The sequence below is a fragment of the Calidris pugnax genome, unplaced genomic scaffold, assembly GCF_001431845.1.
Source record: "Calidris pugnax isolate Ruff unplaced genomic scaffold, ASM143184v1 scaffold590, whole genome shotgun sequence".
Classification (NCBI taxonomy): domain Eukaryota; kingdom Metazoa; phylum Chordata; class Aves; order Charadriiformes; family Scolopacidae; genus Calidris; species Calidris pugnax.
In genome coordinates this window covers 1-14,159 of record NW_015091281.1, presented here as the reverse complement: position 1 = coordinate 14,159, position 14,159 = coordinate 1, and the positions used below count along the sequence as shown (strand labels likewise).

Sequence of the window (14,159 nt, the reverse complement as noted above, 5' to 3'; positions counted from 1 at the left end):
AGCCTGTGGAGAACCAGCCCAGGAACAGGTTGACCCTGAAGCACTGCAGCTTGTGGAGAGCCCACTCTGGAGTAACTTACCCGGAAAGGAGCTGCAGCCCGTGGAGAACCCATGCTAGAGAAGATTGATCCTGAAAGATTATAGCCATGGAGAGGTCCCATGCTGGAACAGGAGGGTTCATGTGAGTTGGAAGAAGTGACAGAGCAGAACAATTACGAATTCTTCAGAAGACCAAAAGGGGTTGTTATATACATGAAGGGGAACTGTTCAGAATGTAGGGTTCGAGACAGAGTTGCTTCGAGACATTGGGGGGTCATGGTCAGTCGGTAACAGTTCCTCTCTGTCAGACCTTCCTCCTCACACACTTCCCCTGCTCCGGTATGGGCTCTCTGTGAGCTGCTGGTCCTTCAGGACAAACCTTTTCCCACATGGGCTCCCCATGGGCACCGCATTCCTTCAGGGAACCTGCTGCAGTAGAAGGACCTCCAGTTGCTGCACTGTGGGTACCTGCTCCGTGGTGGTCCTCTCCACCAGCTGCAGGTGAATTTCTGCTGTTGCAGCTGGAATGCCTCTTCCTCCTTTTCTGACCTTGGAATCAGCAGGGTTGTTTCTCTCACTTTTTTCCTTGCCATTGTTCTGCGTTTTCCGCCATTATAAATGTGTCTTCCTCAGAAGTGCCACCAGCTTCACGGATTGACTCAGCTTCTTCCTGGGGGAGGTCCATGTTGCAGCCGGCACCAATCAACTGTGTCCAACATAGGAGCAATCCCTCCCTTTTTACTACAGGGGTCACATTTGCAGCCTCCCTGCTCCCAAAAGTTGGCCACAGATACCAAATACACTCAGGAAAGAAGTTTCTTATTCCAGATTCCTTGATCTTTCTTTTCACTAAGAGGTGAAAGGCATTTCTTATCATTTTCCAAGTAGTGCAGAAGTGCTCCTCCTACCTCAGCAGTAACTTTGTTCCTTCCTGTTTTCTTTAAAATCTCCAGCCAAGACACTCCTTCCAGCAGGTAAGAGCACGAGGCTTTTTTTACGGGTAGAAAGTTCACACAATGAAAATAGCAAAAGAATATATTCTATATGTCGTTTGGGGCAGGTGTATTCGAGGATTAACGAATGAGAAGGAATAAAGTGAAGGATATCTCAGTGCAGGTAAGAAAGCTTTATTCAAATAACAAACCCTATGAGTATTTATGTTAGTTACTCTGTTCCGTACTGTAGTTTTAGTTACTTTATCTCATTGGGCTGCTACTTTGTTGATTTTGTTTTTCCAATGTGGTTGATTGAACATGTAACATCCTCTGTTTTAGGGTGATAAACATCTGTTGAAATGATCTTTAATATAGGTATAAATATTTAGCATATTTAACATAGAGGGAGTTGAAGATTGTAGCAAAGCAAAGGGAAGGGCTTCCCTGGGGATGCTTTATGGTCCTCTGACCTGCCTTTCAGGTGCTCGGTGTGATGTCTTCTGTTTTCCTGTGCTGTGCTTGCATTGCCTCCCTCTTGTACTCCGTGCCTTTAGGGTAAATGCTAGACCCTTGCAAGCCACGCTGTACTCCCCAGCTGCTTCCTTACAGCACTTACCAGTTCCGCCAGTTTTATTGCCCTACCAAACAACTCTTTTCCTGCCCTTCAGCAGTTCACCAACGTTTTCTGCTAAGAGAGGGCAGAGTACAGGTTTGTTGGGAGTGCCACACTGCTGCAGAATCAAAGTAGGGTGGGAACTATGAAGCACAGCCCAGATTCCCATAGAAATCCAACAAGAGATTCATTGCATGAGAGTCTAGTAATGTGCGTACGGGGTTGGCAGTGAGCATCCTGGCCTGCTGGCCTGCCATCCCAATCAGTTTGAAGTCAGATGTTCCTGTGCCCAAGAACAGGGACTGGCAGGGAATGGGAATGGGCAGCTTTTCCTTCAGAGAAAGGAGCCATGAGCTGCTGGTGACCCCAGCAACATGACACAGCCCCACAAGACGTGAACACAGAGGGCAGAGCCAGGTGCTGCCTTTGTGTTTCTGTCCTTTGTAAGATTCACTACTCTCTCTTTCATTGCTCCTGGGAATTTTTTCTTGTTTTCACAGTGCATCATCCATTTCCAGGGGGAACAGAAGCCATCTGACTTGACCCCATGGAGTACTTGCCAAGGAAGCTTGTATTAGTTCTATTATTGACTCTTCCAACATATTTTTTAATTGGAAAGTGGCCTAGAGGTAAGAAACTCTATACTGTACCCACCCAGCCAGTTTTCCTAAAACACCACACCTGCATTTCAGTTCACAGTCCCTAAAGGAACAAAGGCACTGCAGATCGTATGTGGTGTCTGACACCTCCAAGCACAGGCTTGGGATGACATCACCCATCTTGGTGATGTGAAAAACCCCAGTCCTGCTCGGGGGTGTCTGCAATGTCAGGGAAGTGGCATAGGTGTATTATCTTACTAGACAGGTGAGAGAGGCATGTTCAGCTTCTCCTGGGTCACAGAGCCAGGTCCTGTGGTCCACGAGCCTGTGCAGATTGCTTTGCAGGTTGTAAACTTGCAGAGACCGTAGACCATTGCACAGGTCTTTGCACTTTACGTGTGATTACTCTCTCCCAGCTCAGTGAGTTGGCTTTGTGGTCCTCACACCAGTGTACCTGTTATCTTCCTGAATGAATGCCTGCAATACCCATGAATATGTAACACAGCTGCTGTGTATAAAGTGAGGAAATTTGGTAACTCTAAAGCATGTCTTTGCCTGGAGGAGGGCAGACTGTAAATATAGTAGTCCCTCACTACTGTAAGGGACGGTGAGACTCTAACCTGGAGCTGAGCTTTCTGTTTTGGATTCAGCTAACACGTGTGGCTTTCTTCCCTCTATGGAAAGATTACACTCACAGAGAAAAGCAAAGCTTTTGCTCCCACCTCTTCCTTGCAGGTGAAGATCCTGTTGCCATCAGCATCGAACCGTCGGTTGTCCTTGTTGGAGATCAAGTGACTCTGTCCTGCCAGGTGGCAGACAGTGTCCCCTATAACACGAGTGTGCTCTGGTACAAAATGGAAAAGGGGAGGGGTGCTCCACTGTGCTCTTCCTCCAGCCTGGGTGGGGTGGTGGAGCAGTGCCAGGATGAAGAAGAGCAGAGGATGACGGGACACTGGCAGGGAAGAGCACTTCTTCTGGTTATCCGGCAAGTGCGAATCGCCGACGAGGGGACGTACGTTTGTGCACTGAACGGCAGTGTTGTCACACACGAGGCTACTACTCACCTTGATGTTACAGGTAAGCAGGGAGATTTCCACAGTGAAATGCGACCTGCTATGACCACGTTGAGTTCATTCCCATCATGATTCTGTGGCTCTGCCTATTTCTTGCCAGACAGCTGAGACCTTGTCCTGGTTGAACCCCAGTAGGCAGCTAAGCATCACACGCTTGTTCATTCCCTGCCTTGGTGGGGTGAAGGAAATAGTCAGAAGGCTCAAAGTATGAAAACTCATGGGTTGAGATAAAGACAGTTGAATAGGGAAAGCAAAAGCTGCACACACCATCAAAACAAAATGAGGAATTCATCCACTGCTGCCCATAGGCAGGCGGAGATGGCAGGGTTTAGTCATCTCCAGGAAAGCAGAGCTCCATCGAACATCATGGTTACTTGGAGAAATGGGGAAATAAGTAAAGGCACAGGAAGTAGCTGGAAAGACTTGCTTCAATTCTAAATATCTAAAGCTGTGCTCTGAGGGGGACAAGGCAGATGGCTTGTCATGTGGGAAAACACATTGAGGTGCTGAGCCACCTATAGTTGTTTTCTCTTCTGGCGTTATGAATGTTCAGGTTCTCCAGTTAGGGCTGTTTTGCTTTCTGAAATGAAGAAAACCCAAATACTCAGAGCTATTAGGGAGGGTATTCACCGATGTGCAGCGCACATGATATGGTAGGGGCCCTTTTTCTCTCCTCATTAGAAATCCTGTTGGACAAGATAGGGAACAATTCCTTGCTCTTCTTCCTCTCCACGCCATTCCTTTTTTTTGGACCTGTATTTTATTCCCCTCGGTTAAGTGGAGCATGCTCCTCTATTTGGCAAACCCCCAGATGCTCTTCCTACTAGGTCATCCAGGCCTACTGGGGTTCGCTATTTGTCTGTGGTACTATGTCCCAGTGTTCACCATGGGTGGAGTCCAGGTCAGAACCTTTTGTTCTGACCAGGTATGATTGTTTTTACAAACTATGAACATTTGGAGCAACATACTGAGGCTTTCTGAGTTTTGTAGGTTTGTTTTGTTGTTGTAGTAATTTTGCAGCAACCCTAACTCTGTCCCATACTCCTTGACTCTTACAGCAATTGGGTATAAGCCAACATTGGACAGGGATCTGCAAGAGGAGAGAATGTGTCGCTACACGTGTAAGTCAAAGAAATGGTACCCAAAGCCTGAAGTCTTTTGGATGAGCTATGGAGGAGACACAGTAAATGTGGAGGCTGAGACCCATGTAACCTGGAGTGAGAGAGACCATTTCACAGTGCAGAGCAGCATCACAGTGCCTTGTGATAACGTAGATGTGGTGTGTGTAGTCAAACTCCTCAAATCCAAGATAAGCCGATCAGGTAAGTCACACTTTCACACCAACGTCTGCTTTGTTGAGTGAACAAGCCCCTTCCATTATTGCTAGAAGAGCTGAAATTGGACAGTTCTTGGCACCTTCCCTGAAGCATCCTGCAGAATCTCACTCTTCAGGAGAAATCTTTGCTGTTGGGTGATGGAGGTTTGGGTTGGCCTTGTGGCATCTTCAGGGGAACACCATGAATCGATCCCATGGGAAAGTGCTGAGAGTGATCTTCTCATTGCTCTGCCTCTTTGGACTGAGTTCAGCCATGGCTTCAGGAGCTCGTAGCTTTGCCTGATTTAACACTCAGAACCCGAGTATTGCTATCTCTTTAACTTCACTTCTGGTTTGAACCTTCTCACCTGGAGCAACAGGCTGCATCAGTTATGGTTTGGGAAGAGCCCCTTGTACACAGTCCTGTCGGTTTTCATTTATGTCAGCAGTCTTACACTTCCACAAAGCCAGCTCATTTGACTCTTTCAAGTGTGGAATTACTAAAAATGAAATGCTCAAAAACCAGGTGCTTTTGATTACCGATGAAATGACAACAAAAGTGCACGTGTTCTGTGAGATCTCTTTCAATGCGGCTTTGGTGTTTCTGTGTTGTGCCAGATGCAGTGATGGTAAATTGCTTCTGTTACAGGTGCCATGAATGAAATTATTGTGCCACAGCCAACCACTTGTACGTACAAGGGCAGAATAAGTGGTTCCTCTGTAAAGCCCAAAGTGATGTGGGTTAATCCCCAAGGAGAAGATCTATCTTCACTGGCCCACACAAGCATTCTGCAGGAGACGGATGGTATTTTTACAATAGAAAGCTCCATTGAGATACCCTGTGGACAACCGCCACCTTCTTTTGTGCCCACTGAGAGGGAACAGGGTCCATGGATAGCTCAACAGCCAGGTATGCCTCAATTGAGACGATTTCATGTGCTTTGGCATTCTCCAAGCAAGCAAAGCCACCCCCATTTTGCTTGGTTACCTCATCATCCTCCACCAGTGAGAAGGATGGGCCTAGTGCTGTGAACTATTTCACTCTGTTTCCCACAACATTCATAGTTGAATCCGTTTGGGAGTGTCACCAAAATTTTTAACTGGCCAGTGTTGAGCGAGGGGAGAGGCTCGTATGCCAAGTATACAATTGCAAGAGTAGTTCTTCTTTCATGTGCATGAGGTGTCCCAGCCAAACTGGGAAACCCCAATGTGCTTTTATTCATGGTTCTTTTACATTTGAAGTGTTGAGGTACAACATGATTTGACTAATTGCTCCTTAACTCACATATGCTACTGTTTGCAAAGCAGTGATAATTCCATGGTGCCATCATCCGCCTGCTTCTTTCTTGATCTAGATGTCCCTGGAGTTGATCCTGCTCTAGTTGCTTATCTATGACACCAGACATTGGGAGGGCTTCAGGGAGGTGTTAGAGGCACTAGGATGCTGGCATTATCTTGGTAGTCCAGGGATATCCTTTATCCTTCATGGACAGCTTTAAGATTCTGGGAAACAAAGGTCCTTATGTGCAGGTGGGGCTGTCCTCCTCCTTGCAAGGACCCGGGCTCCTTTCCTCGTGCTGACTTATGCATGACTACTCAGTATGCACTGTAAACACCTAAAGAAACGATACAACTTCATACTTTGAAGACTAAAAGGTAGAATAGTGAGGGGACGAGGTTTTGCACCAGAGGAGTCTGTTGCTCAATACTTTTGGGAAGTCAAGGAATCCACAGTGACAGCACCTCACTGTGAGGACTGTGGATGAAATGGGAAGAGCTTCTGTTGCCCCCAGGACAGGCAGGAAGACAGTGGGCTCCTGAGCTAAGCGTACACTAGTCTGCCTCCCAGCAGGAACCTCCATCTTTCGATGCTGTCAGAGAAGTTTTTCTGGCAGATCTTCAGATTGTCAGCTGTTGGGATTTGCACCAGTGAGGAGAACCTGTGCCGTTAGACTATTAGAAGTTATTCTGCCTGAAAGGTGGTGTTGAGCAGCAAGGCAAATGCTGAGCTTTCCTCGGAAATTTCTTCTCAGTGAAAGCTTTGAAGGTCAGCTTGTCTTAAGTGAAAGTGTTTTCATGGTATCAATTAGAACATCAGTATTTTCTAAAGAGAAAGTGACCTCTTGAATAAAAATAGAGACCAATTGCAAAGACTAAAATTAATAAAAAACCTCGCAAAGAAGAAAAAAACTAATGCCTCCAAGTTTATGTCAAATCTGATTTTAGTGTGTGTATATGGAAAAGTCTTGGACACACAGCAGAGAATTTAAAATGCAACAATCAGTGTCTCCTTTCAGCTTTCTTTAAGACTGTTTTTGTTCCTCGTAATATTTTCCAGTGAATGATCTTGCTGAAAGTTCTTCTGCCAACTATGTACAAATAGGGCAGATTATACGATGCCATGGCCACTCTCTATATGTGTGTGCTATACTGTGACAAAACTGTTACATTTTTTTAATACATTTTCCCCATTTTTTAGAAAACGGAAACATGATTTGGATTATCAGCTCCTTTGTTTCCATTATTTTACTAGGTAAGATATTTCCCTATTCTAGAAATCCCATTGCCCACTTGTAGATGGAAGCAAAGAATCAACCCCACAGCCAGTTGTGGGCTGGCTTTGACTCTTCCTTTTTGGAGGCAGTCTCCCAGTAGCTGCTGTGGGGGTACAATTTATGGTATCTTTGTCTTTCAGCACGTATTTTCTAAAGAGAAAGTGACCTCTTGAATAAAAATAGAGACCAATTGCAAAGACTAAAATTAATAAAAAACCTCGCAAAGAAGAAAAAAACTAATGCCTCCAAGTTTATGTCAAATCTGATTTTAGTGTGTGTATATGGAAAAGTCTTGGACACACAGCAGAGAATTTAAAATGCAACAATCAGTGTCTCCTTTCAGCTTTCTTTAAGACTGTTTTTGTTCCTCGTAATATTTTCCAGTGAATGATCTTGCTGAAAGTTCTTCTGCCAACTATGTACAAATAGGGCAGATTATACGATGCCATGGCCACTCTCTATATGTGTGTGCTATACTGTGACAAAACTGTTACATTTTTTTAATACATTTTCCCCATTTTTTAGAAAACGGAAACATGATTTGGATTATCAGCTCCTTTGTTTCCATTATTTTACTAGGTAAGATATTTCCCTATTCTAGAAATCCCATTGCCCACTTGTAGATGGAAGCAAAGAATCAACCCCACAGCCAGTTGTGGGCTGGCTTTGACTCTTCCTTTTTGGAGGCAGTCTCCCAGTAGCTGCTGTGGGGGTACAATTTATGGTATCTTTGTCTTTCAGCACTCTTTTCAGCACTCCTTCTGAGGCAGATTGGTAAGTGTGGGTGTTTGGAGCTTGGTGTCCTTCCCTTCCAAAGTTCTAAGGTCAGTAGTGAAGACCTGACATTTCCAGTGTGATCTGATTCCTTGGTGCTTGGCTGTTCTCCTGGCCAGGAAGCATTTGGCAGGGCTGATGGGACATTCTTCTTACTGGGGAGGGCAGGGGAATTGTTGCTTACTGGGCTCCATTGAGAAGGTTCTGTGTCCTGGCTGATGAGTCAAGGGGAGAAGTGGTGGCCCGAGGGAGGATCCAAACCCAGGACAAGGGGAACACCGTCCCCCTGGGAAGAAGGAAACTGCCAGATTGAATTCTCTGTGGTGTTTGGAGTTCTGGTGCTAAGCAAGGTGTTCATTCTGCCCCCTCTTTTCTTACAGGAAAGCAGAAGGAGATTGGTGAGTGTCACTGACACCCTGGGGGCTGTTTCTGTAAGCAGATCGCAATATGGGGTGCCAGGGTGGGCCAGTAGAGGGCAAGTCACCCTGAACCCCACCAGATATAGCCAGGGGAGCTGCCAGTGTGAGTGGGCCTGGTGTCAGGAAGGATGAGAGAGAGCTGGGTTGGAGGCACTCTCTGCCTGCTTTCCCTCAGCTTTCTTCAACCAAATGTCCCCGGGGAAAGCACCTCTGGTGGCAGCCATGGTCCTTGCAACAAGTGAGATTTGGGGTTGCGGTGGGAGTGGCTGCTGGTGTCCAAGCTGGGGGAGACTTGGTGCAAGCAGGAGCATGGGAGAAAGAGGTGTTGAGGGAAGGCCAAAGAGATGTGAAAGCCTAGGGCCTTGGCCAGCCCTGGGTCCTGGTAGGGACGTGTGTGCTTGTGGATGAGGGTGACTATCCCAGTGAGAGTCCCACGATGAGTAGTTCCAAGGAGGGGGAGCCACCCACCAAGCCAGACAAGTTTTTCATCCCTCCCTGGGGGACAGTCCCAGAGTGGACTGGCTTGCAAGGACCTTGTGGATCTTGCCCTGACATTGTGTCTTCCTCTCCTGTGACCACGGTGACTCGGCAGAGGAACTGCGCGCAACGAACGGTGAGTCTTTCTGTTTGCCCACCTGCCTTCCCCGCTGGGATAGAGACCTTGGGCTGGGAGAGGAGGGATGCTCCAGCAAGGCCAACTGCTCCACAAGTGCCACGTTGAGAGACCCTACCAGGGCCCAAGGTTCAACATGGCAGCTGGTGCTCCCTGCTTTGAGCTTTGCCCAGGCAGTGCCCCATGGTCAGTTGTGGGCTGGCTTCTGACTCTTCCTTTTTTGGGGCAATCTTCCAGTAGCTGCTGTGTGGGTACAATTTATGGTGTCTTTGTCTTTCAGCACAGCTCCAGAGGCAGATTGGTAAGTGTGGGTGTTTGGGGCTTGGTGTCCCTGCCTGCCCATGCTGTAAGGTCACTAGTGGAGACCTGACAGCGCCAGTGTTGTCTTATTCCTTGGTGCTTGGCTGTTCTCCTGGCCAGGCGAGCATTTGGCAGGGCTGATGGGACGTTCTCCTTACTGGGGAGGGCAGGGGAATTGTTGCTTACTGGGCTATGTTGAGAAGGCTCTGTGTCCTGGCTGCTGAGTCAAGGGGAGAAGTGGTGGTCCAAGAGAGAGAATCCATCCCCAGGACAAGGGGAACACCGTCCCTTGGGAAGAAGGAATCTGCTAGGCTGAATTCCCACTGTGAGCCACAAAGGAGGGGCAGGGAGATGATGTTGGTGGTACTCTGGCTTCTGCCTTGCCAGGTACTGGCAAACAGGAGGTACTGTGTCTCTCAACACCTGACATTTCAAGTAGAACGTTTGGCTGTCATGCCAGTAGAGGTGGCAGCAGCGCAAGGGTGTCTGTGCCAGCAAGGTGAATTACCATGAGGCAAAGGGAGTGGGTTGGAGAGACAGTGCATCTCAAGGATGGCAGGTGATGGATGCTGCTGTGCCAGAGTCAAGTGTGCCCGTCTCTGCTGCCGGCAGCATCTCCTACATGGACAGCCCTCATTCTCCCCCTACCTCTTCTTTGCAGACGAGCTCCAGTCGCAACACAGGGCAGAAGGTGATGCAGAGAAGGGTGAGTGCAAGCAGCACACTGCTGCCACGGCTCAGTGCCCAGGAAAATCTTGGCTAAGGGCAGGTCTTCAAGGAGGCCAAGTCTGCCTAGCCGAACACTTTCTATGCTGTGCCAAGAAGGGACACAGTGGGAGCGGTTCAGCACGGCCGGCCGGGCAGGGAGGGTGGGCTGGGTCTGGCTCCAGAGTGTGCCAAGAGGCCAGTGCACATGCTCTCTGAAAGAGGGAGGTGCTGTGCCCCTGTCCTCCCTTCTTCCTGGTTGAGGACTCATGGGGCAAGACTTCCTTGCAGATGGCAATGGTGCTACGAGACACGAGGGTTATATTCTCCTGCCTCTCACGTGGTCCTCTGTGGATGGTTTTGCCTCCTGTCTTGCTTGGAGTTCTGGTGTTAAGCAAGGTGTTCATTCTGCCCCCTCTTTTCTTACAGGAAAGCAGAAGGAGATTGGTGAGTGTCACTGACACCCTGGGGGCTGTTTCTGTAAGCAGATCGCAATATGGGGTGCCAGGGTGGGCCAGTAGAGGGCAAGTCACCCTGAACCCCACCAGATATAGCCAGGGGAGCCGCCAGTGTGAGTGGGCCTGGTGTCAGGAAGGATGAGAGAGAGCTGGGTTGGAGGCAATCTCTGCCTGCTTTCCCTCAGCTTTCTTCAACCAAATGTCCCCGGGGAAAGCACCTCTGGTGGCAGCCATGGTCCTTGCAACCAGTGAGATTTGGGGTTGCGTTGGGGGGTGGCTGCTGGTGTCCAAGCTGGGGGAGACTTGGTGCAAGCAGGAGCATGGGAGAAAGAGGTGTTGAGGGAAGGCCAAAGAGATGTGAAAGCCTAGGGCCTTGGCCAGCCCTGGGTCCTGGTAGGGACGTGTGTGCTGGTGGATGGTGGCAACAATCCCAGTGAGAGCCCCGTGATGAGTAGTTCCAAGGATGGGGAGCCACCCACCAGGCCAGACGAGTTTTTCATCATTCCCTGGGGGACAGTCCCAGAGTGGACTGGCTTGCAAGGACCTTGTGGATCTTGCCCTGACATTGTGTCTTCCTCTCCTGCGACCACGATGACTCGGCAGAGGAACTGCTCGCAACGAACGGTGAGTCTTTCTGTTTGCCCACCTGCCTTCCCCACTGGGATAGAGACCTTGGGTTGGGGGAGGAGGGATGCTTCAGCAAGGCCAACTGCTCCACAAGTGCCACGTTGAGAGACCCTACCAGCGCCCAAGGCTCAACATGGAGAAAATTAGGAGAGCCAAAGTACAGCTAGAGCTCAACACAGCTACAGCTGTTAAGGATAATAAAAAATGTTTCTATGAATTCATTATCAACAAAAGGAGGACTAGGGAAAATCTCCCTTATTTATCAGGGAGAGGGAAGCATAGTCACCAAGGATGAGGAAAAGGCCGAGGTGCTCAATTCCTCTTTGCCTCAGTCTTTAGCAGTGGAACTAGGTTGTTCCCTGGACACCCAGCCTCATGAGCTAGAAGACAGGGAAGGGAAGCAGAATGAGGGCATCACAATTAAAGAGGAAGAGGTCAGTGACCTGCTACACTTGTATGGATGCACACAAGTCTATGGGACGGGATGGGCTACACTCCAGAGTGCTGAAAGGGTTGGCAGATGTGCTGGCCAAACCACTTTCCATCATTTACATGAAGTCCTGGCTAACTGGGGAGGTCCCAATGGGCTGGAGGGTGGCAAAAAAAAGCCTGGGTCCCTGGCCAGCCCTGGGTCCTGGTAGGGAGGTGTGTGCTGGTGGATGGGGGTAACAATCCCAGTGAGAGCCCCGTGATGAGTAGTTCCAAGGAGGGGGAGCCACCCACCAGGCCAGACGAGTTTTTCATCCCTCCCTGGGGGACAGTCCCAGAGTGGACTGGCTTGCAAGGACCTTGTGGATCTTGCCCTCACATTGTGTCTTCCTCTCCTGTGACCACGGTGACTCGGCAGAGGAACTGCTCGCAACGAACGGTGAGTCTTTCTGTTTGCCTACCTGCCTTCTCCGCTGGGATAGAGACCTTGGGCTGGGGGTTGCATGCTGCTGTTCCTAGAGCTGAGTATTCTCCTGTCCCCACTGCTGGCAGCAGCTCCTACCTGGACAGCCCTCATGGCTCCCCCTTCTTTCTGCCTGCCTCTTATTTGCAGAGGAGCTCCCGTCACAAGACAGGAGTGGTGCAGAGAAGGGTGGCTACTAGCAGCTCATTGCTGCACAGCCCACGGAAGCCCTGGCTGGGGTTTCTTGTGGAGGCTGAGTCTTCCTCAATAAGACCCAGGATTTTCCCCTGGTCTTCTTTGGACTCAAGATGGGGTTTTAAGCAAGTTGTCATCCCTTCCTCCCCTCTTCTTGCAGAGAACCTGAAGAAGGAGATAAGTGAGTGTCGCTTTTCCCCTGGAGGTCGTGTGAGCCAGCTAATTGTGAGGTTTGGGGGTCTTCATAGTGTGTTGCTTGTGGGTTCTGCCTTCTTGAGGTTTTGGTGCCAGCAGGAATGTGAGGGAAAGGTATGTAGAGGTAAGGCTGAGATGGGGCTGAAGGGGCTGCAGAACCTCAGCTATCAACCAGCCCAGGGACATTGTGGGAAAATGGGTGATGACGGGGTATTGAAGAGATCCCTGCCAGAGTCAGAAGCTTGTGAGATGCAGCTCCAAGGAGCGTTAGTCGGCCACCAGGCCAGATTTTTTGTGGCTTCCTTGGGTAGAATGTCCCCTAGTGGACTGCTTTGTATGTTATGGTTCTTGCCCTGACTTGGCTTTCTTGCCCTTTTTCTCTTGCTGCCCACGGGGACTTGGCAGAAAAACTGCGTGAAAAGGAAGGTGAGTCCCTCTGGTTGCCTGTGTGCTTTCATGTTTATTGTTGTTGAAAGTTGTCTATACTTTTGCCTCCACGTTCCTTGGAAATATGTCACCTCAATTCTTCAGGAAGCTGTTTCCATTAGGAAGCCAAACCCAATCCATGGGAATAACTCACAGTAGCTCAAATGATCCTCTTTTACATGCTGTGTTCTTTCCATGTCCTTTGATACATCCAGCTTTATTGACCTGCCCATACTTTTCTGCCTGCTGCCCTCTGCTGTTCAAAAGATTACCTCTTATCACTTGTGACTCCGGCTTTCTAGTTGGAAAAGTTCTTCCTTGTATGCAGGGGAAGAACAAGAGCCCATTTAGAAATGACAGTCAATGTCTCGTAGATCTCACTGCATGGAAACCTGTGGTGATTTCAGAAACAGCAGGCAAAAAGATGGCATTTCAGGAGATGGCTGATCCAGAACCATCCTCTAGTGCTACCAAGTACTGATGTCTAATCCACAGTAACCTTTTCTTTCTGTGTGTTTCTCTTGTTTGCAGTGGATCAGATGGAAGAAATTGGTAAGTCGTTATTGCTTAGTGAAGGGGGAAGACTGAAGAGAGGAAGAGGGTTCTTGTTTTAAAGGGCAATTAATTTAGAGCTTGTAAACTCCTGGGGATTTGAAACGTTCCCTTTATGCAGTTCCAAGTGCATATCTCACACCTGTATGTTCACGGGCTCAGCTATTTGTCCAAAACTCAATGTTTTTCACATACAGATGCCTGCCTTTGAGCTAATCCCTTAAATTCACATCTCAGAACTGCACAATCCTACTGGGACCCCTGCTGAGTTGTCTTTTCATGTTTCACACGTAAAAACACAAGTTCACCTGATTCTGCCCTGGAAAACAGTTAATATTTACTTGTCTGTTTTGACTTCTCAGCAGCTTAGTTTGGATAGTGGACTCTCCACCTGCCACACCTTCTCCACTATCCTTCGCTGCCCAGCCGCTACTGCTCAAAGCTGTCATGGTTGCACATACCCACAAACTCACTGGGAAGTGCACTCCCTCCTCCCTTCAGACCATTAGGGAAGATTTACCCAACTTGTTTCTTTGTATGCACCCCCACATGCAAATGCACGTAAAAACACAAGTTCACCTGATTCTGCCCTGGAAAACAGTTAATATTTACTTGTCTGTTTTGACTTCTCAGCAGCTTAGTTTGGATAGTGGACTCCCCACCTGCCACACCTTCTCCACTATCCTTCGCTGCCCAGCCGCTACTGCTCAAAGCTGTCATGCTTGCACATACCCAGAAACTCACTGGGAAGTGCACTCCCTCCTCCCTTCAGACCATTAGGGAAGATTCACCCAACTTGTTTCTTTGTATGCACCCCCGCACGACAAATGCACTAAATGTGGATTAAATTTATTGCCATGAGTGTCACCAAGGG

The 14,159-nt window shown here is 48.6% G+C and overlaps 1 protein-coding gene across 4 annotated transcripts; it reads left to right on the top strand.

Annotated features, from left to right (window-relative positions):
* The first annotated feature begins 780 nt into the window (after positions 1 to 780).
* Positions 781 to 13,827, top strand: LOC106899041. 4 transcript variants are annotated; one of them, XM_014960698.1, is made up of 13 exons: positions 781 to 895; positions 993 to 1,013; positions 1,100 to 1,155; positions 2,088 to 2,216; positions 2,922 to 3,263; positions 4,318 to 4,581; positions 5,224 to 5,484; positions 7,054 to 7,107; positions 7,883 to 7,903; positions 8,284 to 8,301; positions 8,915 to 8,935; positions 11,002 to 11,022; positions 12,273 to 13,827. In XM_014960698.1, the coding sequence occupies exons 4-13, from the start codon at positions 2,135 to 2,137 to the stop codon at positions 12,662 to 12,664; spliced, it is 1,476 nt and encodes a 491-aa protein (XP_014816184.1). In that variant the 5' UTR covers positions 781 to 895; positions 993 to 1,013; positions 1,100 to 1,155; positions 2,088 to 2,134; the 3' UTR covers positions 12,665 to 13,827. The 4 variants fall into 4 exon arrangements, with proteins under 4 accessions (XP_014816184.1, XP_014816183.1, XP_014816182.1 ...); XM_014960697.1 differs by having other exon boundaries at positions 794 to 1,013; positions 2,106 to 2,216; XM_014960696.1 differs by lacking the exon at positions 7,054 to 7,107 and adding an exon at positions 7,655 to 7,708 and having other exon boundaries at positions 794 to 1,013.
* Positions 13,828 to 14,159: the final 332 nt, after the last annotated feature.